We start from the raw sequence: 24,369 nt of genomic DNA on the forward strand, positions 1-24,369 counted from the left end.
GTCTTGTGTTTGCAGAGGAAATGATGTTGGAGACTTAGGAAAAGGATCCCACTGAACATGGTCTAGTGAATGAGTAAAGAATCTATTTGACTCCTCCTGACCAGTTCCCAGACATACGTTCATTTCCTGGAGCTGAATCAAGATTTTCAGGCTCTTTAATCTCCTGTGTTCAGGAACCTGGTCAACTGGTCAGTTGGCATGTAATTTAATTTTTTTCCTCTCTCTCTTCCTCTCCCTCTCTTTTTCATATCTTTTTTAAGATATGATTTTGAGATTTTCTTAAGGTTCTCTTATCATTAAATATTACTGTAAACTTTTACAAACCATGGTATTGAACAATTAAACAGTCCCCTGGAAGATGGAATCTCTGAAGGAGGCCAGCTATATGCAGAATTTTGAAGTATAGATCTGTGGTAAGGCCTAAAAGGCTCATCCCAGAACGAAGCCTGCTGATTCAAAAGAAAAAGAAATCCCATAGTTATTAGAAGCTTGGGATAAATGAAGCCTGGCCTGCTATTAATAACCAGTAGGTGCATACCCTCCAAGATTAGTTAGGTTATTCAAAATTAGAAAGCAGAAATCACATGAACAGTCAGAGATTATTGTGAAGTGGATAGTTTGGTGAATTTCTTCCTGTGTTGGTGGGTTCCTGACTGGCCTTTTGGTCTCCTCTTTGTTACGTCATAGCATCATGTACTTTTTGGTTCTTTAGGATAATTACCTTGCTAATGGCATGTGCTGGGTCTCATTCATTCATTCACTGACATGCATCTTTAATCGAAAATTGCATCTACAGAAAGAGTAACGTGAGGGTCCTAGCAGCCTGTGGTCAGGAAGTCCTTGGAATAGCACTAGTGCAAATCTCTGTCAATGAAATCAGTGGTTCTGATGAGATAGCATGGCCAGCCAATGTCCAGTCAGGGCTTCCATTCTGAGAGTGGCTGGAGGACCTATGGCACCCTTTGTAGGCCTTTCATTTCCTTGCTGGCATCGAGCATGGTTGTGACCAGGTTTCTCCCTCTGTTGCTCTCAGGATTCCCTGTATCTAGCTATTGGTAGTTTGAAGACATTTATATGAGAATTTAGCATGCCCTTTCTACATCCCCATTTCTGGTATTCAATGTACATTTATTCTGTGATTTAGCTCTCTGTTCCTTATCAGGTAGTATTTTCTATAGAACCTGTGTAAATTATTCTGGCTATTAGCAAAATACCATAAAAGTGAGTAAAATCTGTTCATAAATTCATTCTCTTTGAAAGGCTGATTAAATTAGCCATACTCAAAAATTAATGTACAATCAGCTCATCTATCTATATATATGTAAAAGCCAATTAATCAATGTACCTAATTTGTAGAAGACAGCATGAGCTTTATATTTCTGGATGCACATTGGATAGATGATATACTTACTATTCAATTGTTTAAAAACTAAGTCCTAATCTACAAATTAAATATGTAAATACTATTTTTCATGTAAAGTACCGTATTCCAGACTAATTTGGACATAAATAATATTTTTATATTTCAAAGGACCTTAATTACGAGGGTTGATTAACTGAAAGTGCGTTGAATTCAATTCCTTTTGATAATAGGAGGAAGGAAACGTCATAGTGTCCAACTCTGGCAAGATTCAGTTTTATGGCCATGTAGGCATCATTTAGCATCTTTGTGTCTCAGAGTATTCAACCATAAAGTAAGAAACTATTGCAGAGACCCTTTTTGTTTCAACTATATGATCCTCATTACACATGTAACTACCTCTTGACCTTCTGAAGGCAGTTAACAAAAAAAAATGGACAAAAGATTACATGCATACATCTCCATAGATAAGCATATATATACATAATATATTTCTCATCATCTATTTTCTTCCCACTCAAAGTACAAGATTGACATGGACAAGTAGTTAACATTTTAGACCAGGAAGATTCCTGCTCATGCAGTTCTTGTTGAGAAAAGACATCTAAGGAAGTAAGATTCTGAGATACTCAAGGAGCGAAAAGAATAGTGAGCTTTAGAAAAAAAAACAAACATCCATTGATCTTTTAACTGAAAAATATGATCTCTTCAGTTGTCTATCATATTTGGGATGCAGATGCCATTTAAGCCTTCTTGATCGATGTCCACAATTTGTCATCATCATTCAACTAATTTTCAGTGAATAGGATGGTTATTGCTTGAGCCTTAGACATCTCATAGAAATTTTCTATTCTCAGGGCTAGATATAAAACTGTACATTTTAGGAGTAAAATCAACTGAATATTCATAACGATCTGTCACCTTGTAGTTACTCTGCTGTTTCCTTGTCTAAACAAACCATGTAGTGTTTCTAAATTAAAAACAGAAAACAATATTTCTCTTTGATGGTATGATGCAAATTTTGTGTCCTTAACGAGATAGTGCATTTGTTGGAAAATTCTGTGATTGTGTGTGTTTCCTAATGCTATTTTACTGATTCAAATGCTGTTTGGAGTTTGTTTTAGCATAATGGACTATAGTCTGAATTTTAGCCAACATTTAGGGTTTTTTCTTTCTTTCTTTCTTTTTTTTTTTTTTTTTTTTTTTTTTTTTAGTTTATTCTTCCAGTTGCCTGGTTGTTTCCAACTGTGTATAGCAGAAAGTCAATCTGAAAAAGACTCACTATTTTATAATTAGTTTCTTTTTCTTTCCTTTAGCCAAACCAACAACTCTATCTCTTCCTCTGACCCCAGAGTCACCAAAGTAAGTATTAAGAAGTGCAAGCATTTTCAGAAAGGGAAGGGGGTTCTAACACATTTGGCTACAGCAACTCCATTTCAGTTTGTTTTTATAAATGTGCCATATCTTCCAGTGACCCCAAGGGTTCCCCATTTGAGAACAAGACTATTGAGCGAACCTTAAGTGTGGAACTCTCTGGAACTGCAGGTAAGCTTTTATTTCAGTTGGAGCCTCTCTCTGTGAAATACGTACTGGAAGCTAGGCTATGATTTAGGTGGGATCACTGAAGAGAGTACAAGTGGAACTGGATAAGAAGTTACCTGCAAAGTAACTTTGGTTGCTTAGTACAAAAACCAAAACAAAAGAAATCTTGAATTGAGAAATGTTTTAAAGAGCTAGCATTTGCTCGCTATCAGAACTAGCCCAGACCTTCTGATAGATGGTTTTGTTATGGAGTCTCAAAAAACACTACTTTAGGTTAAGACACCAAAACATTAGTAGGAGGAGAACTGAACATTTATTTTTTTACCAGTTTCTCATTTTTAAAACTAACAATATTTTTGTAAATTCTTTGAGAATATTATACATTGTATTTTGAACTTAACATCCTTAATTTCTTACCCAATATTTGTGCCAGACATCTAAATGGTTCCAGTCAAGTCCACAGAGACCTCATTATTATAGAGGTAGTTTTTTTCAATTTTTAGATGAGAAAAGAAGAGTTAGTGATATTAAATAATGTGTAAAAGGGCACTAAGATAGAAAGCAATCCAGACAATGCTTGAATTCAGATTTATTAACTACCAGTACTTGATGTATAATATTTTCTCACTCTTTGCCATACTTAGTAACACGAAGCTATCATATATATTTCCATCTGTCTATCTATCTATCTGTCTATCTATCTATCTATCTATCTATCTATCTATCTATGTATCTATTCATCTATCTATATATTTATGCATATAAATACACACACAATTTTTATCTTTCTTGAAAAGGAGAAGATTTAAAATATGGCCTTTCCACAAGCCACAATGTTCTTGTATATTTTTCAACAAGAGTCCATTCTCCGTCATTTGAGACTTTTGAACTCCTCTATCTAGTCCTTGTATCACACAGAGGCAAAGTAGCTAAAGACAAACTCTTAGACTAAGTAAAGAGTTCCTAAACACTCTTCTGAGTGTAAATGGTGCCTTAGATTGAGGCTCTTGACATCCACCAAGGAGTGAGTCTTAGGTCTAGACCAGAAAGTCCTTGGCTCTGGGCATTGCTGATAAGGATAAAGGAAGAGTAAATTAGACAAGATGCTTTCAACCAGAACTGTGGTGCCTACACGCACCACAGTCATTGTTGCTAAGTTTAATTTCACACTTTGAGTTTGCTAAATTACCTTCTTATCAAAGGTCTACTGCATGATTGCATGGTTTGGTCAGGCAACAGAGTAGTTAATTTCATGGCCTATAAATAGTGTGTGTATGCAGATCGCACACACACACACACACAAATATACAAACAGGTTTGTGTATGCATTCATACATTCATGCATGCATTCACTTGCAAGCATATACATAACTTCATTTCTTTCTGTAACATTTTATTTTAGTTTTTCAAATTACATTTATATGTGTATGAGTGTAGATTTGTGCACGTGAGTGCAGGTGCCCATGGTATACAGAAGGGGGCATTAGATCCTTGTGGAGCTCGAGGTACAGGTGGTGGTGAGCTACCAGACTTGGGTGCTGGAAATACATGTCAGGTCTTCTGGAGGAGCAGCACGTGCTCTTTACCATTGAACCACCTCTCTAACTGTTACCTTGACTTCTTAAATAAACTGTAACTTATATACATCAATAGAAAGAACTTTAGTGTGTGCATATCTGTTTGAGAGGCCTTCTTATTTGACCAGCAAAGACAAATAATTGGTAAGTTTGTATGAAAAGCTGATATACAATTCTTCATTTTACTTTTGCTTGAAGCATGTAAATATCCATTCAAATATCCCACTTTTGTTAGGAGACAGAGAGAATGGTGTTGGGCTTCAGTGTGCTCACCACGAATCCATTCATCTTTTCTTGCACAGCTCATACTAACGCTATCATAGAGTTTTCTACTTCTTACTTCGTGATTTCTGAAGGATGATAATCTGAGTGTAAATCGTTTTTCTTGATTTTTTGTAAAATTTTTGAGTGCTTTGCAGTAACACACACACACTTATTTGACAGTATCTGTTCTAGAAATTTACATTAATTGTGTCTTTTAATAGCAACAAATTTTGTATTCATAATCCATTCGCTTATATAAAACTTTGTCATCTTACAGAATGCCAGTCACTGGGCCAACACATATTAGCAGGTTTGAGAAGATACAGCACTGGGCACCTCAATAAAAGTTCAGCTGAAATGGATCTATTAATTGGGAGTGTCCAGAACTTATGAAGTTCGTTTCTCTGTTTCTGAAAGGGGCAAGAGAGCTTCCCTAATTATGTATCAATGCCTGGATTTCCATTAAAGAATTTATTGAGTATAAATAATGTCAGCCAATTAGAAATGTCATAGATATAATCCAGTTTAACAATTCTTCATAGTTCTAAAAGGAAAATATTAATAGCATTGTTTTCTACAGCTACGTACATGTGATTGTGATCATATGTATGTCAGTGAATGCTTATATAATGTTACAGCCTAAGTTTCCACCTAACATAAGCTGTTTTTTGTACCACCTCAAAGTCTATTATCAGAATATAAAAGTAATATATAATAGTCATTTGATTAGATAAATAGAAATGTTTTCTCAAATGTTTACTTTTAGATGTTTGGGCTGCTTTACAATTTTACTACTTTGAAACAGCACTACGGGATAAATTTTTGTGCATACACTTAAAAATCTTCAAAATAGGTTTTTAATAGTTGTTAATGCAAAAATAAGCATTTACTTATCCTTGGACATTCTGATATATACGTTGCTAAATTGATTTGCAAAAGGATATTTCTCCTTATAGCCCCACCAGTGCCAAGAGGACATCAATGCTTCATTACTTCTAGGTTGATATCAGATTTTTTTCATGCCAATTTGTATTTATTCCATTAGGGAGACTCTTTTATTTATTTTTGTGTAGTTTGAGATTTTATTTATCTTTATATTTTTATTTTATTTTATGCTTTGCTTACATGTGTATCTGTTGACTATATGCATGTATAACCAGCAGAGGCCAGAAGAGAGTATTTGGTCCCTGGAACTGGACTTGCAGGCAATTGTGAGCCACCATTAGAGTGCTAGGAACAGAGCCTGGGGCCTCTGGGAAATCAGCAAGTGCCCTTAACCTCTGAGTCATCTCTCTAATACCTATTTGTTCACATTTTGGAATATTTGGGAGGAATGAAAATCCTTCAGCTTACTAGGCAAATACTGGACCACCAATTTTCATTCCACAGCCTAGGCTGGGGAAATACTAGTCTTAAATAATTTACTAACAAATCTGAGTTTTAGTAGTCTACACTATGGAATGACAGGTGAAAATTACATTATGGATGTTAGACATGCTTAACATTTTACATAGTACATTTATTTCTGTCAAGAATTTTATATTCATATTATTAATTAAATTCTTGATTCTTTGTATCACTGAAAGATTATTTGGTACAATGGAAACCAATTTACCATGGTTGTTTGTTTGGTTTTTTTTTTTGTTTGTTTGTTTTTGTCTGTTCATTGTTGGCAATATGTGAGGCCTTGGTGAGAATACAATCAGTATGAGGCATGGAAACAATTCCATGTCTGGTACTGAGAACAGGATCTGGCCATAGGAGGTACCAAGGAACTGTTCTCAAGTTTGACATATGGTTTAATAGCTTATTGAGAAAAGAATGTTAACTGATAAGTGGCACAAAAGGAAAACAGCTTGTGTGTGTGTGTGTGTGTGTGTGTGTATAATATTTTGGCACTTTTAAGAAAAATGAGGCTAAAGGTTGTTTTTAGTTTGCTAAGCATAATGTCAGTAACTATGCAAGGAGGCTAAGCTAGAGCCAAATTGTATTATACAGTAGAGAGAGTTGCGATGAGTTGATGAGGAAACATGAGGAGGAGCTGAAAGGTGTGGAGGGGGGAGTCTCATAGTATACAGGAGAGACTGGGTGTGGGAAGGGTTTGATAGCAACATCCACATCCACTATTCCGCATGTGGCCAGAATTCCATGTAGTGGGTGATGCCTATCTTCTGCCCGCCATAATTATCACTAGAATGCATTGCTTTATGGCAAACATTGGGAATCAGGGACTACAAAGGAGGAAAGGAGTCATCGAAGACACCCCAACCCTCAAGTTTAAGGAAGTGTTTTCGTGGAAGATTTAGAACTTTGCACACTAGTAAGGGTTAGAAGGAGTGTAAAAGCAGTGCCATCACTCAAGTGAATAGCATAGGTGACCCATAGAAGAAGACTGAAGGAAACTGGGATTTCAGCAAACTCAGCTGACTTGGCAAGTCTTAAGGAAGGAAAATATTTACCTTGGAGTTTGAAACAGGGTGGACAGAGAGAAGCAAGAAGGTGAAGAGTCAAAGATGGTGAGATGGCAATGTAAGCTTATTATTGAGACAAACTCAGTAAGAGACTACAGAAAGGAAGGAACCCACACTTCTTCCTCTCTACCTTTTGATTGCTAAGACTGTGCTGTGCCCCTGGTCATTCTTCAGTTTTAAAGTTATATTAAAGACTACTTTTGTACTCAAAGTAACAAAATACAAGTAGAAATACAATATTTCCAGTATGTAACCAGTTTTTGCCCTACAAAAAAAGACAATTGCAAGTAATTCACCTTGAATTTAAACTCTATCAACAACAAAGATAAAAATGAAAATACACTACTAGGATAGAAGAGGCAGCCTATGTTAGTGAAGTTATATGGAACCCGGGTTTGACCACAGACAAACTAGCTCTACTCAGTGACTGCGTTTTCTAGAGTGTTAAACGAGTCTGAATATGACTGTCAGCACATTGTGTAAGCATTCAGCTCCTATTAGCATCCACTGAGGCTGTTTCACCTTGTTTCTCAAGTTCTCAAGTCTCAGCTGCCTCTAACATTGCTAGTCTCTGTGGACAGCCTCTTTGGCAAATTCACTTATGATATTTTCTATTTTGTTTTGTGGCACACACTACTCCACCCCTACTTCAGCAAGCATTGAATAAAGACTGCCTTTGGCACAGGTGTAGGATCTAGAAAATAGAGGCACAGCAAGAGATCTTTCAGATTCTGTCAACACATACTTCTACAGCCACCAATACTGGTGATTCTTCCCTGCTACATTAAACATGATATCTTTTTGAATATCTGCCCATTCAATTATCTAAGAAAAAGCTTTATGTTGACAGTAGTTGTCTGGTGAACTCTGGGTTCAAAGTAGCTATGTCTGACTAGAGTGTAGATTTCTTTTCTGGATTTTAAAGGCAGTAGTTAGAATCTGTTATGTTAAATAGTTTTCTCTCCTCCTTGCCAAGGGCCATTGATTAGTATTGGCTGCCAGAAGCACTGTGTTGGGAGAGATTCTAAGGCCAAGTTTGTACTCAGTGGGAATGTCATGATCAATTAGTGATGTCTGCCACAGGTGCAGCAGGGGGTGAATGAAGTAGAAACAACATCCACACAGTTGATTTGTTGAACTTTGATCTCCATGCTTACTCTGTTTGGTTGAGACAGAGAAGTTACATGAAACTGCTGTATTCACCCTCCTCATGTCTTCTTTTACTTTACTCTAAAATTTTTTAGTGAATTTCCCCAAACATTTAAGTGGAAATGTAAAGACTCAACAGAATTCTAAGACCTCCAGAATAATGTGTGCGCCCCATCTGCAACATCTTTGGGAGGCAGGAGGGATGAGATAGGGAGTTTGTTTTATTAGGTATTGCCAGCTGCTCTGACTTTCTTGTGATTGTCCTAAGCTAGCTCGTTGTGGCTGATAAGAAAAACTCTTCTCTTTTACAGGTGTAAAAACTAATTTGATTTCAAAATAGCTGTTGTTAGTAAAGCAAGCTGAGAGAAAAGAGAATGCTCTTGTGGCAGAAGGCATTTAAATCTATTGCATATGGAGATTTTTCAGACACTACCAACACGTTTTTGTGTCTGAATGGAAATGGCAAAGCAATCTCAGCTTAACAAGGTGATGGTTTGAAACACAACACATGAAGGAACTTGGTTAAGGACCAAAGTGACTGGCCCCAACTTTTATGTATATGTGTACATGTTTTGGTTATCACTATAAACATTGTTAAAGCAACCGAGCTGTTTCATAACTGATGGAAAATAAGCAGACTAAAGTAATCAGCTGTCTTTTCCCTCTGGGACCGCTGTGCTCGACCATAGTTCCTCCATTCACAATATTTGGCTGCAATGTTTTAAATGGAGTGGACATGCAGTTAATTTGATTTGTTATTCTTTTATTTGTTTGAGGATTTCATACATGAGTACAACGTATTCGCATCATTTCCAGCTCCAACTTCTCCTCAAACCACACTCTCAAACTCATGTCCTTCTATGATTATTTTTGTCATATATTACGCACATACGCATGTGCACATATACATGCATGCGTGTGTACTCACAGACATACACACACAGACGGTGCAATTAGGGTTGCCCTTAGTTAGGGCTAACCACTTAGGATTGAGGTCTCAATCATGAAAAATAAAGAAGAAACTAAACAACTGCATCTACTTCCCTCAGCCTGTACTTCTTTTATGTAAGTGGCACCTTGTGAAACTCTGCTGTTCCTGTTGGCATGTTGACTGGTGCAATCTATTCAGGTCTTGTGCAGGCAGCCATATTGTTTTGAGCTCATGGGTTCATCCATGCCATATCCAGCAAGATTTGATTCTGGAACAGTCATCCTGCTATTCGGGCTCTTACAATCTTTGTGCCCCTTCTTTTGTGATGATCCCAAATTCTAGCAGCTCTGTGATAGATGTCCTTTGAGGGGTTGGGCCCTCCATCTGCATTTTGTGATGTCTTATTTATTTATTTATTCATTCATTTATTTATTTATTTTGTCATTTATTTTTTAACTGAGCATTGTTCCCTTCCTTTAAATAACTAATCATTCAAAGTGCATTTTAGTGAACTTGTAATTAAAAGAAACATATATTACCCAATCAATGTCTAATTTCTTCTATTTAAAATTTCTCATTTAGAGAAGAATCATTATTTTTTTTTTTAAAAAAAGAATCATTGACAGTGCATGCAACATGTTCTTTTGGTTACTATTTCTTCCGCATTTGATATGCTTTGAGAAAAAGAGACAAAAATGAACTTTAAACAGTAGCCAGTGGTTTTTCAGGAAAAAAAGTCAAAAGCAGCTATAGAAAATTTGGAAGTGGGCCAGTGAGACGGTTCATTGCTTGATGCACTTATTGTTAAGATTGACATCCTGAATTTAATCCCCGAGATTCCTGTGGTGGAGGGGGAAGGCCAGCCTCTGTGGGTTTTTCTCTGACCTCCATGTTGTGGAGCACTCAGGCACACACCTGTCCATGCAGGCCCACCTGCACTCACATGCACACACCCGTGTGCTGCCATACCCATGCATTAAAAACGAATACATGTCATTTTTAAAAAGGAAAGTGCAAACTGACTTTGGCAGGCTATTTAATCCATTTCTATTTAGGAACAACTCAAGAAAGGGAGACCCAGCAAATGTTCTCTGGAGCCCAGTGCAGTTTTGGCTGCTCTGATTGTCAGGAATGTTATTCTTTATCATCTATTTTCAGCCTCATTCACCTCAGCCCGGTGCCTATAGTGCCCACTCTTTCTTCTTCTGTTTACTTTTCTGGAAATGATAGCATCCCATTGGCTCTTTTAGCCAAGGATAACAAAGTAACTCCCAACCTCCCATCGGCTTTGGGGTTTGGTGGTAGATGACTGCGTTCCAGGGACCCAACCCACGTTGGGAGAAGTACCTAACGGACAGCAAACAATAACGTTTTCTTTGAATTCTACAAGTGAAAATTGGGATACTAGGTACTTTTTGTAAGAAAGTCTCGAAACTTTTCTGCGAAGTCAGTTCCATCCCTAATGGTTAGGCATGATATGCAAAATAATTCATGATGTCAGGCAGGGAATTCCTACTCAGTGTGGACAGATGCTGGCCTGAGAGGATGAGGACCATGCATAGGAGGCCTAACTGTGCCAAGTATTAACACTTTAGTGGGTGGGTTTTGTGGTTCATGAATGACTATTGGGGATTGTGCAAGGGACAGAGGACATCAGAGGAATCAGGATCAGCCAAGTACTTCAGTGCCCGTTATAGCAGTAGCTACAGCCCTGTTGTATTGGCCATCTCTATGCTCTCCTGACATGCTCCCCGAGTTCTGAAGCCCTGGGACACACAGGAAAGAGACCTGCTTATCTTTGCCCCACCTTCCCATCTTGTTGAACTTCTAAGTTAGGGTAAGCCCTCACTGTTTTTCCTTCACCCCTACATTATCACACAACCCAAGCAAAATCCTGTTAACTCAGAAGAAAACTGCAGAGTGAGCAAGCCATTCTGAGATAGGCTATAAACTGCATGTGAGCATGTGCGCACACACGCACGTAAGGAAAAAAAAAAAGTCCTCCAGAATTTAGGTGGATACTGGGGCTCAAGCAAAAGGGCAGTCGCCTTCCTATTTATCAGAGTCATTCAAACAACAAACTCCGAGGAGAGCTGCTCCATGAAAATCACTTCATGGCACATAATGAAAAGCAAAACAAAACCAAAACTAAACAAAACTTGTCTTTGACTTTTTTTCCTTAAATAAAAGGGCTGTTTAAAACGATGACTTGTAGAGTGTGTGCCACTTCTCCTGGATCGGCTGTGCAGAAGTGCAGAAGTGTGAGTGATGTAGAGGTACTTGTTTATTATAGAGCACATTTCAATGCAGTAATCATAAATATTGCTAAGGTTGTGCTCTGTTGAAATATGACCTACATACTCTTGATTGTTTGTGTTACGTGATTTGTCTGACACCCATTACATTCTGGGTAATAGCAGCCATTTGTTGCTCTGCACAGCAGGCTCTTTTGACAAAAGAAAATAGGCAGCAATAAAAAAGCTATAGTCTGAATTACATTCTGCACGGAGCCGCACTGCTGAGAGTTTGTGCAAGTGTCTTAACAATGCTCTGAACTGCCTCTTGTCAGCCTTCAGCCTGTAATGGCCATCTGTCCTCACATAAATCTGTCAAAACCTGCTAAGTTCAAGAGAGAGCATAGAATATACCTTGTACTGTCAACACCAAAATGTACACATTCCCCAGAAAAATCAACACACAGGGAAGGAGCCAGAGGTTATGGGAGGCATTAGCACTGTTGATTTAGGCTTGTGGCATGAAATTGAGAGTCCAGCCATTAGTGGAAAGATGAGCAAAGGAATTGAGCATTAGGAATTGAGCGTTGACCTCCCCCGAACCACAGGGGAAGAAACTGTGGGCAGAGCAAGTCAGGTTAGAGAAATATAGCTGATTCAAGGGCCAAAAAGGGTAACCTGTCCCATCAGCAATGCCTAGAAGTTTGACACAACACTAAAAGGAATAAAAGAAAAAGTTCTTTGGGCTTGCTTTTGTTTTCTTTTAGTTTGCCTTAGGCCTCAACTATATCTGGAAATAGATTTTCAATTAAGCACGGGGTGATACAAAGTCTGTCATCCATGATATTTTTCAGTCTTGTGTAGAGATATAGTCTGATTATAGGAGTTTGGGTAAAATATCTAAAGAAAATAGTGAATTATTTAAAATCTTTCCCCTACCCTCCCATGCACCAACAGTGAACTGTTCTCCATCTGATGAGCAAGTAGCATTTGATTCAGCAGGTGATGGGAACAGAAATTCACAGCCCTGATGTTTTTACTCATCTCACACATTTGGTTTTCCCAAAGCATTTCCATCCATTTAAAGCATATCTACAACAAAAGCATAATTACTTCAAAATTGGAAGAACTGTCTCTTTATTAAAAAGAACTATCATGTGCCTGGATGTGGAGCATCTGGCACACAGTAGGTGCTCTGTGCATGACTATTCAGTGGCAGAGGGTCTCCTATTAGAAGAACATGAAAAGCTTTGTCTTTAACCTAAATGAAGTATGATCAAGGAATCCGTACATCCAAGAACCATTGGAAAACCATAAAACAATATTGAGCTTTAGATACCGGGACAAGGGTTTCAAATTTTCAAGTGTAAAAGAATTTCTATATTTACAATCCCTAGATAGTCAAGGTATTTTTAGAACTAGTCTCTCTTTTATAGTGGCCTAATTTGGCATTTCTGAAGTTCAGAGTTTCTTTTTATACATCTGGACTGTCAGTCAAAACACAGATATTTGGAGTAAAGGCCACGTGCTACACAGATGTTCAAAGACCTTGATTCTCAGCATGTGGTCTGGGAACCATCTCATTAAAATGTGTAACCAGCCTCCTAAGTGGCTCTTAGGCCACTGACATGTGGGACCAACTACTCAGAGAGAAACTAAAAAAAAAAAAAAAAAAAAAAAGATAGATATATATAGAGAGAAAATGAGTAAAATAAACTGTAGACACTTAAGTTCAGGCAGCATCCTACAAAGCGCTCATGATCCCTGTGGCAAAAGTGGTAAGATTCTTGTGAAAAACAACAACAGCAAGCCAAGTGGTGCAAACTTTATTCTCAGGAAAGCAGAGGCAGGCAGATCACACTGAGTTCAAGGTCAGCCTGGTCTACAAAGCAAATCCAGGACAACCAAAGCTACACAGAGAAACCCTGTCTTGGAACACCAAAGTAAATAAATAAAACAAAGACCAAAACAACAGAACAACAACAAAACACAAAGAGATTCAGAGACATGTGGTACATGCAAAGTGAGATAACCCAAAAACAGGAGTCATTAGAAAAGTAAAACTCCCCTTAAACTGAAGGAGCATAAAGAACTTTATGCAGGTGGGTTCTGGGTGCTGAAGGGCATTCTCTCTAGGACAAGGCTCACTGTGTTTGTTTTTATTTGACTGGCACTTGTTGTCACTTACACAGCTTACTCATTAATTTGTGTGTATATTTGTGTGTGTTTGTGTGATGTAGGGTGTATATGTCCTATAGATATTTGTTGGTGTTGGCACCTGTGTGTGGTGCACATTGATGCAGGTACATATGGAAGCCAGGGCTCAGAATCAGATGGCTTTCTTCAGTCACTCTTCACACTTAGTTAGTTTTCGTCTATTCATTTATTTATTGTTTCGGGGACAAAGTCTTTCACTGAACCTAAGCTCATGGATTTGGCTAGGCATTCCAGCCAATGATCTTCAGGCATTCATTTGTGTCTAACAACTATGATTTAGTATTATGGGTACATTCTGCCACACCAAACTTTTTACATGGATGCTGGTGATTTAAGCACAGGTCCTTGTGTGTTTAAATTACTTACACAATAGGCACTTTTACTGACTGTGTCATCTCTCCAATCCCTCATCATCAGTTTATAAGCACCTTTGGCTCTAATGGGGAGTATTCAAGAACCTGACCTCTCTGTTTTGTCATTGTTGTTTTTGTTTTGTTTTGTTTTTTGAGCATGAGTACTACTTAGTGTTGTGCTAGTAGCCAAAGATACCCTATAGTAGAAATCTCTACATGAGAACAGAGCAATTCAAAGCATGAACAAAACAAGGAGGAAAAGGAATAGGCACCTTTTAGGATGGAAACAAGTTGTTGTGCTCATCGAACAAAGAACATGCACCTCCAAGGCAGAGAACTTTCATGAAGGAAAACGTTACGTGCTTCCCTGCTGAAGCAGAGCGTGAGCACATGGGCAAAGCCCGTTTCTGTGCAACTCAGGTGAGCCCAAAAGAAGAGTGCCCATGTCTGTATTTGTCTTTCTGATGCTCCCCCCTGTTCTTCACTGAGATAATTAGCTCAGCATGCTAAAAACTGCCTACAATTGGTACAAAATCCCTTTTTTAAAAGAAAAAAAACTTTCTTCCATATCTTTATCATCAAGTAGGAGAACAAGACAGCATCTTCCTGTTTATATCAAAATTGCATGTAGCTCTCTGTGACCTACTTGGTTCTTGACATATTTACATTTTTTCCAGCAAGGTAGGACCTTTTTTTCCCCTTGAAATGCACAGTTGCCTTGAGTCACACCCCAGGCTTGTTAACTGGGTTTGAAGCCTTTGCTTCTTCCTTCTTTCTTTCCCTCTTTCCTCCTTCCTTCCTTCCTTCCTTCCTTCCTTCCTTCCTTCCTTCCTTCCTTCCTTCCTTTCTTTCTTTCTTTCTTTCTTTCTTTCTTTCTTTCCTTCTTTCCTTCTTTTCTCTTTCTTCCTCTTTCTTTCTCTCTCTCTTTCTTTTTTCTTTCTTTCTGAATAGCATTCACCCATCTCCTAAGTAGAAAATCTATTGTAAAATGTTCCCTTAAGTATAATGCCATTTGAACTGCAGCCTGCCCTCCTTCAAAGTTCCTTGGAGAGTGGAGCTTCACAACAGTTCCTTCTGGGCAGGATGGAATGAATAGTTTATTCATAGGTGAGACTCGGAGGTAACTACTGTGCCTCAGATCATCCTACCCTGGCTTTAGACATTTTTGTAGTAAGGCAGACAAGGAACTGACTCCGTGCAAGCTAAGAGTTGTTTCAGGCCTTCTGTCTCATCACCCACGGTGACAATGTGCTCTAAATAAAATGGTCCCTTGGCACAGCACTATTTACAATCACTTTGCAGTTAGTTTTCTGTTGCAGAACCATATTTTAGACAGAATGTATTAGTTATGCTTACAGGAATGTATTATACCTACATTAGCCATGGTTTACTAAGTTAATGAACTGTGGAGACAGGGACTCATCGCCCTCAAGTTGTGGAGGGGCTCCAGTTCCCTGTGTACAGCGGGACCTTCCTATTTCACTGAACCTATTTCAACGTTGTCTGTGTACATAATTTCCACCCTGAACAAGATTTGCTGTCATGCCACTTTTTTATTTTTTAAAATATTGGCCCATGGGTAGATTCTTGATTGTTCTAATAGCCTTGAACAACTTTCTTTTTTTTTCCTGCAGCATTCCTCGTGGGAAAATGCCACCAAGGCTGTTCCATGATTCTCAAATCCCAACACATTGATAACCTTTAAGTGACTCTAGCAACACCCTTGAAAATGCCAGTGTTGGTGACACCTGCTTCTGAAGCAACTGGCAGTGACACATTCCTGTTTTCTAGGCAGCAGGATTTGTTAGCATAGATGCTTGAAATACAAAATAGCACAGCCTTCACTGCTGCCTGGCATTGTCCATCAGTCTTTGCTGGGTGACAGTGGCCTAGGAGAAGAGTCTATTTTTCAAGCCTTGTCATGAATTTAGTTCCCTTCTTCTCCACTCGTTTTTAAAGATGGTCTGAAATCTAAGAAAAGCTGTGGAATTTATTTATCCTTGAAAAACATTACCTGTTTCTCTTCCCTCTTCATTTCCCTACATTTCTTTTTGTTTCTCTTTCATTGTAGGCCTAACTCCACCCACGACTCCTCCTCATAAAGCCAATCAAGATAACCCTTTTAAGGTTTCTCCAAAGCTGAAGCCCTCTTGCAAGACCGTGGTGCCACCACCAACAAAGAGGGCCCGGTACAGTGAATGTTCTGGTACCCAAGGCAGCCACTCCACCAAGAAAGGGCCGGAGCAATCTGAGTTGTATGCACAGCTCAGCAAGTCCTCAGTGCTCAGCCGGGGACACGAGGAACGGAAGACTAAACGGCCCAGCCTGCGGCTGTTTGGTGACCATGACTACTGTCAGTCAATCAATTCCAAATCAGATATACTCATTAACATATCACAGGAGCTCCAAGACTCTAGACAACTAGACTACAAAGATGCCTCCTGTGACTGGCAGGGGCACATCTGTTCTTCCACAGATTCAGGCCAGTGCTACCTGAGAGAGACTTTGGAGGCCAGCAAGCAGGTCTCTCCTTGCAGCACCAGAAAACAGCTCCAAGACCAGGAAATCCGAGCTGAGCTGAACAAGCACTTCGGTCATCCCCGTCAAGCTGTTTTTGATGACGAAGCAGACAAGACCAGTGAACTAAGGGATGGCGACTTCAGTAATGAACAATTCTCCAAACTACCTGTGTTTATAAATTCAGGACTAGCCATGGACGGCCTATTTGATGACAGTGAAGATGAAAGTGATAAACTGAGCTACCCTTGGGATGGCACGCAGTCCTATTCCTTGTTCGATGTGTCGCCTTCTTGCTCTTCTTTTAACTCTCCGTGTCGAGATTCAGTGTCACCACCCAAATCCTTATTTTCTCAAAGACCCCAAAGGATGCGCTCTCGTTCAAGATCCTTTTCTCGGCACAGGTCGTGTTCCCGATCACCATATTCCAGGTCAAGATCAAGGTCCCCAGGCAGTAGATCCTCTTCAAGGTAAGGTTATCGAAACCCACCTGGAGACTATTTCCCAGGAAGCTGTAGAAAATATCCAACCTCAGGGTAGGTCTTCTGGAGCTGCTCAGCTAACAAACTCAGCTAACTCTTCCCCTTTCTCCATGTTCTTTCACATGCCCAGCTCTGAGTGCTCTGCCTTGGCCAATCAGAAAAGAGAGAACCATTTGTAAGAAACTTGCTTGAGTAGCTTTTTCCATTACTTAAAAAGCAGCCCTGTGCCGGAAGAGTGGAAGAGTTGAGATCCATATAAGATAAGCATGACAGTGTACCCTTCCCTTGAGCCATGGAAACATTAGTAAGAGACACAGAGAAGGAATCTATCACTTCTTGGTGTCTAGGTTGATTAGCTGATGTCAAACTCTAACTGGAAAATCTTGCTAACAAAGAAAAGGCAAACCAGTGATGTTCAGTGGTCCCAGGAAACTTGTGCCAAGAGGCAGTTGCAAACGTTGTTTCGGTTTTCTGCTCTCACCCAGATCCTGCTACTACTATGAATCAAGCCACTACAGACAGCGCACACACCGCAATTCTCCCTTGTATGTGAGATCACGTTCAAGGTCACCCTACAGCCGTAGGCCCAGGTAATGAGGCCTGCCCTTTTCCTTCAGTTCAACAACTCCTTCTTTAGATGGCAAGACATCACCCCAAACTCTTCTTTTCCCCCTCCCCAAATGCTGATGTGTTTTTTTTCCGTTTCATGCAAATGGAGGTGGTCATCTTAATGATGAAGTTGTGTTTCCCAGGTATGACAGCTATGAAGCATATCAGCACGAAAGGCTGAAGAGGGATGAATACCGCAAAGAGTATGAGAAGCGGGAATCTGAAAGGGCCAAGCAGAGGGAGAGGCAGAAGCAGAAAGCAATTGTAAGCAGTGTGGAGTTAATTTGTTTTCTTTTCTTTTCCTCTGTGACTTTTTTTTTTCAGATTGAACAATAATCAAAAGTTAATGCTTTGTTAACGTGGAAAAAAAGCAACTTTTTGGCTTTAAAGTATCAGAGTCTTAAGACCTTCTTATTTAAAAGAAATGGTGTCAGTATATTTCTCATTATAGTTGGGTTATTAAGTTATTATTACTTTAAGTTTTGTTTGGAAAAACAGAGAAAGAGGTGTCTTTGGTTTAATAGGAGTTGGAGAACATGTGTTTTATGAGCTGCATCCTATTGCTTCTTTCTTTGAATGGAGCATGGGGAGAGTCCATATTCCACATAAAGTCTTAGAGGAAGTCTGGCTAAGAAAGTCACATTTCTTAAGTTTGCTGAGCCAGCATCGGACTGTGGGGTAGGTGAATTCATTCACCTAACACTCTGATGCTCCTGTGTAAAGATGCTCATGTGCTGAACTTGTTTTTTCTCTGGAATCCAATACTGTCCTTCACTAGCTGCGCACATGCAATCTGAATCCAAAGTTTTCTCATGCTACTAAGCATCATAGACCTTGGATGGAAAAAAAAAATGTGGCACTCTGGTGGTCAAAATCCAGTACATGCCCATGGCAGACATTCTTAATCAATCACGTAACTCTGTCCCTCTGAGGTCCCACAGAGCCTTGGGGTCTTTCCCAACATAGTGCTCCTGGGAGCCGTGGTGAATCGATGAGCTATGGCACTGTTTTGGTTCATTGCACCTGCTGCCTGTCTGTGCTAGCTGCTCCGAGTCACTTCGGTGCAAGGCGGCATTTGACATATCTTGCATATAAGAACCAAGCCCTGAAGGTATTAGAGCTGGGTTCCTGGGGTACCAGGATATTACCAGTCAGTAATATCATCAAGCATGGATAAAACAATAAAACTCACTGTATAAAACATATCACTGATGGCGTCAAATCGTCTTAGCAGATAGTCACCTGCTAGATTGGAGAGATTAAATGAGAGGTTGGTTAGGTTGAAAGAGAAGTGAGAAATAATTGAATGGTTATATTGAAGTTCTGGGTATTCACTGCCCTTTAGCTCTGCATCTGCTAAGGATAGAATCAAAGGCATTCTGAAAATTACAACACTTTACCTCATTTTTTCCTCAACTTTCAAATAAACTGTGATGTTAAGATTTGCCAGTGTCATTAGTTCACACTTAGGAGGACTAATGAAAGTGAAAATTTCAACTTTTCTAACATCATTTCATTTAATTAGTGGCCTGTTCAATAATTATCATTCCTCACATTATGAGTTTTATATAGTTTACAGAGCCTTTTCACAGCACTCATCGCAGCTACTCATTACAAAAGGGAAACATACTGAGAGAACATACAATGACATAGTGTTTGCTGATTCAGTGCTTCTACTAATTGTAAATTCATATCTTATAAGGTTCCTGATTTTTTTAAATTTAGTGTATTATTTGCTCATTTGAGCCAAATTCAGTGCAGTTCTAATCAAAGCCAGATAAATGTTTTAATCAAAAATACGTAGATAAATGATATGCATTTATTTTATGCCTATCAAAATAATTTAGGTCTAAATACTTAATTAGAATAAAAGCAGAAAGGGAGATTTTTTTTTCTGGTTCAACTGTTTCTAAAAATATCTAGCAATTTAACGTTAGTCCCGTTGAGACAGAAGCATTCTTAACCTCACCCTCTCTTCCATCTGTGTCTCAAATGTTGATTTAATTCTTTGACCAAGACAGTCTTTATTAGTTCCCTTTGAATGAGGACGTGGAGTGATCCAAATGTCAACTTGGCTATATGAAAAGAAAGCATGATGCCTTAACTAGACACTGGTGAGACTTTTGTCATAGGTATTTACTTAGATTTTAAAATGCATTTGGAGAAATACCCAGGGAACAGAAACTGTTTCCTAACACAGCAATCTATGGGCGGTAAATACTTCATACATATTTGAGACTTTCTGTCTAATAAGTTCCCCCTTGGAAAGTTATATGCTTCTGATATTTCTGTTCAGCACACAATAAGTCTTTGACTCCTGTGATAAGTAATTGCCAGGTGCTTGAGATATAAATTTATTCAAGGCCTGGTGCCTGACTCTGAAGTACTTGGAATCAGCTGGCAACTAAAGATGTACAAGTTGGAAATATGAGATTAGGGGCATTATAGAGGGTTATCGAAGACGTTTGGTTAAAAGTGGTCATCCAGACATGTGGGTGGGGAAGAGCAAACATAGGGAAGTTGAAAGTAATCAAAAATTTGAAGGGAGGGAGGGCAAAGGTTTTTAACAACTAGTATGCCCAATATGGCAGCCCAAGTTAATGACATGGCTAGGTCTGCTACGCAGAATTAAGATGGAAGGTGTGAATGGATTTTGTGGACTTTAGTACAAAGAACAGCGGAAAATTCAGCCGGGCCTGGTGGTGCACACCTTTAATCCCAGCACTTAGGAGGCAGAGGCAGAAGAATCTCTGAGTTCGAGGCCAGCCTGGTGTACAGAGTGAGTTTCAGGACAGCCAGGGCTATACAGAGAAACCATCTCTCTCTCTCTCTCTCTTTCTCACACACACACACACACACACACACACACACACAAACATACACACACACACACACACACACAACACAACACAGCACAACACAACAAAACAAAAACAAGAATCATGGGAAAGTTCCAAGTGTTTTTGTATCTATCATGAGGCATATGATATTTTAGATATTTGGAGAAAAACAGTATGTATTATTAGCATTATTTTCTGTTTTTTCTATATTAATGTGGCTCTTAGAAAATCTTACATTACTTACATTTTACTATGCCTTTATTGACAGTTACTACTCAAGGTTGAGGCTCTGCTAGGAAGCATCTCTGGGAAGTAGTTCATTCTGCTGGGAACCTGTAGTGATTTAACTACAAAGCTTGGGTAGAATGGACTGGACAGCAGTCAGTAGGTCTCAGTGGCAGGCAGATTTCGGAGTCTTGTAACTCACACTAAATATTCTGACCTCTGTTTTTTATTTTTAATTAATTTATGTTTAGAGTTAATTACAATTTATTCATTTTGTATCTCAGATGTGCCCCCTCCCTCGGCCCCTCCCAGTCCACTCCCAATCCCACCCTTCCTTCCTCTTCTCTTCCCATACCCCTCCCTCAGTCCACTGATAGGGGAAGTCCTCCTCCTGACCTTAGCCTATCAGGTTTCCTCAGGACTGGCTGCATTGTCTTCCTCTGTGGCCTGGTAAGGCTGCTCCCCCTCAGGTGAGGGGGGGTGATCAAAGAGCTAGCTACTTAGTTAATGTCAGAAACAGACTCTGTACCCCTTACTAGGGAAACAAAAAAATCTGAACTCTGTTTTGAAAACCCCGTGGCACTATGTAATGACTTTACCCACTGGAAGGTCTTATAATTGGGTCCCTTCTTTCTATCATAAAGGTTTTCTTTTATGTGCCATCGTGCATTTGGAAAAACAATTTGACATTTACATACTTGAGCACAGCGTGCCTATAGTGATTTTTTTTTCTTTACTAGCTTGCTTTAAATTCATTTCAGGAAGTATCTATGGAAGCCAAGATAGGCTACCTAAGTTAGCTAGGTAGGTGACTTCCATTCAGCATTGAGGTGCCCTTAAAGTAATGGAGGGAATAGCCACTTGAATTTGTAACGTCTGAGATGCAATGCTGCATGAACTACTAAGCAGAGCGATCATGTACCTAGGGGATCAGCAATTCAGAGGTTCTAAAAGAAAACTTAAAAAGCCTTAAAATGTGGTCATTGATATTTTACAGAATAAGTGTTCAGTTTTGTCTTGTAGGCTGCATTGCATTTTTGTTTCATTTTCAGGGAAAGTGGTCTAGGAGGTCTGCAAGCTTGTCATGAGTCGAAGCTCTTTAAGTCTTACTGGAGCCTCGTTTGAGCAAACTCTCATAAAGCTTAAAGAATACTAACAAACAATTAGAAACTACAAATAGAGAAGTCTCCATTATGATTGGATATTACCATTACCTCAATGCCTGCTTTCATGTGATTTCCATCCAAACCTGTTCTCAAAAACAAAACAACAACAAAACAACAAAAAAACACACAAAAAAACAAACAAACAAACAAAAAACCAAACCAGCTGGCTCTCTGCCTTTCTGTTCCTTAAGTTTAAAATAATTCAGATCACACTTGGAGCTATAAACACCAGAGTTTAGTACTTAGTGTCTGAACTGTCACTGTTTAAATTTTTTGTTGAAATCCAACTCCAACATCATTTGCAATCTGTACAGTTTCTGCCAGAAAAAAAAAATGATAACGGGATGTCAATTCACAGAACAAATCTAGGCATTATAGTATGGCTCAGTGCTTAAAACCAAACCCAGATGCTAGACTCTCACATAGCTCTCCTATATTGGTCTATATACAACCAAGGGGCCACAAACAATACACCATTACTACTGATTATAAATGTCTTTTTCCAAATGTAGAAATGGAACTCATTATTCATAGACAAGAGAGTCCAGTTTCCCACAAAAGCCTTGTTTTTCATGATTTTTTTAAAATATTTATCCTTTACAAGGAATTTTTATTAGAGGGAAAGATATGTCATACCATGACTTTAAGTTCAGAATTTGGAAATTTTCGGTTTTGTAAGAAAAAGAAAAGCTAGGGGTTGTTTATAGCGTCATCCCTATAGTGTGCACTTTCATGGGTTTAAATGATAGATCTCATATTAAGCACACGCATGTTCACACAGCATTGGGGCATGGGGAGAGGCCACAATAACATAAGGAAAGGAGTGAAATTATAGTTAAGTTTGGGCAGGTACCAGCGTATGCCTGAATTCGTCAAAATATTTACACTGAGTGTGTTCAACTTTTATATTTATATTCTGATTATATTCAAGTGAAGCTTTTAAAGACACTATTAGTAGCAACAAGATTCAGATGCATCTCAGCTTTTCCTTGATTGTTAGTTAGCTCCTGGATTGATTCAGGATAGACTTAGGTTCTAGCCTGGAAGATTCTCTATAATATTTGCCTAAAGGTACTTTTGGAAATCTGAATGCTATTGTATTATTTCAGTTCCCCAAATACCCTTTAGTAGAAAACATTTAGTAAACATTTTCTCTACTACATAAGTGTACTCAGTATTAAGAACAAGGGCAACAGATTTTTTTAAAGTCACTTTTTAGTTGATCTTCCTTTTTGGCCAGCTGTATATTTAGCTAGCTGCGAACTCTGTTACATTTTTTAAAGTAAAATTAGTTGGCTAGACCATTCAGTTATGGATAGTATTCATATTACTGTGTATATGTTTGATGGGGGGGGGTGCTGAGTAAAACATGGGAACTTTCCATGCTGACCTAGCCCTGAGCTATTTCTCCAGAACTCCTTTGAGAAGAATTTGTGTTGAAGTCATTTTGGAACTACTTTGGAATTGAAAACAAAAATCTTTTGTTCTGATGGTTAAAATGGAGTTCTCTTTGCAGAGAAAAATGAATTAACAATTTTTATGCTGCCCTGAGTTTAAAATGTAGAATAAAAGTACTGGGAACCAAAATTGAAATTATACTAAACACCCTGGTGTCTAGGAATATTTTACTGAGCTAATCCATTCAAAAGATCTGACACATTACTTGGCCTATATAGCACTCAGCAAATGTCAGCTCCCCACTGCTTCCCATTTCTCCTTAGTCAAACCCCACTTATTGAGTGTCACTTATTATTTCATGAGAAACCACCATTGCTTGTTTTTCCCAGCTAACCAGCAAACTCTATGCTCTTCCTGATAAAGATTTTAGTAATAGGAAGTCAGTTAATTCCTTCATCCTCTTTTTCCTTATTTATCCCCTGTGTTTTAGTGTAACGAGAATTTACTGCAGTGGTTAATGCAACATAAATCTTCAGTTTTATTATCTACCCCATAAGCAAACTAGCCTTTGTGAAAATTGAAGCTAAAAGTTATTTGATAAATGTTCCATCCTCCTCAATAGTGAAAACTGGTCTGAAAATAATTTTTCAACCAGCTTTTTCCAAAGGTTCTGAGTTCCTTCCAGCTCTTAAGAACTTGGAAATGCTATTAAGCATTTTGATTTCTTCTCCTTTCATCTCCTGTTTAGAAATTAATGTCTTGAAAAATTGGATGCAAATGTTATTTTTTTTTTAAGACATGAAGTCTATTCCTTCTTCTAATTCAACTTCTCCATGTTAAAAGGCTGAATCTTTTCTGGAAATCTTGGCCAATCATGGACAGATTTTTTTTGTCTTTGCCCTCTAGACCTTACCGTGTCTTTCTTCTATTTTCATGTTTAGCATGAAGAAAACAAAAGAATTCAATGTTTTTTAGAACATTCCTGCTTGTCTTCAATCTTCTGCTCTTCGATAACATAGCAGGGCATGGCCCAT

The 24,369-nt window shown here is 38.6% G+C and overlaps 1 protein-coding gene across 4 annotated transcripts in view; it reads left to right on the forward strand.

Moving 5' to 3' along the window:
• Positions 1 to 24,369, forward strand: part of Ppargc1a (PPARG coactivator 1 alpha) — a 640,090-nt gene that overhangs the window by 602,172 nt on the left and 13,549 nt on the right. For all 4 annotated transcript variants that reach the window (XM_060365319.1, XM_060365320.1, XM_060365321.1 and 1 more), the window contains 5 exons: positions 2,677 to 2,722; positions 2,832 to 2,905; positions 16,170 to 17,085; positions 17,583 to 17,687; positions 17,850 to 17,970. In XM_060365319.1, coding sequence (XP_060221302.1) covers positions 2,677 to 2,722; positions 2,832 to 2,905; positions 16,170 to 17,085; positions 17,583 to 17,687; positions 17,850 to 17,970 — 1,262 coding nt within the window. The remainder of the gene's footprint in view (positions 1 to 2,676; positions 2,723 to 2,831; positions 2,906 to 16,169; positions 17,086 to 17,582; positions 17,688 to 17,849; positions 17,971 to 24,369) is intronic.

The sequence above is a fragment of the Meriones unguiculatus genome, chromosome 12 (genome assembly GCF_030254825.1).
Source record: "Meriones unguiculatus strain TT.TT164.6M chromosome 12, Bangor_MerUng_6.1, whole genome shotgun sequence".
Lineage (NCBI taxonomy): Eukaryota > Metazoa > Chordata > Mammalia > Rodentia > Muridae > Meriones > Meriones unguiculatus.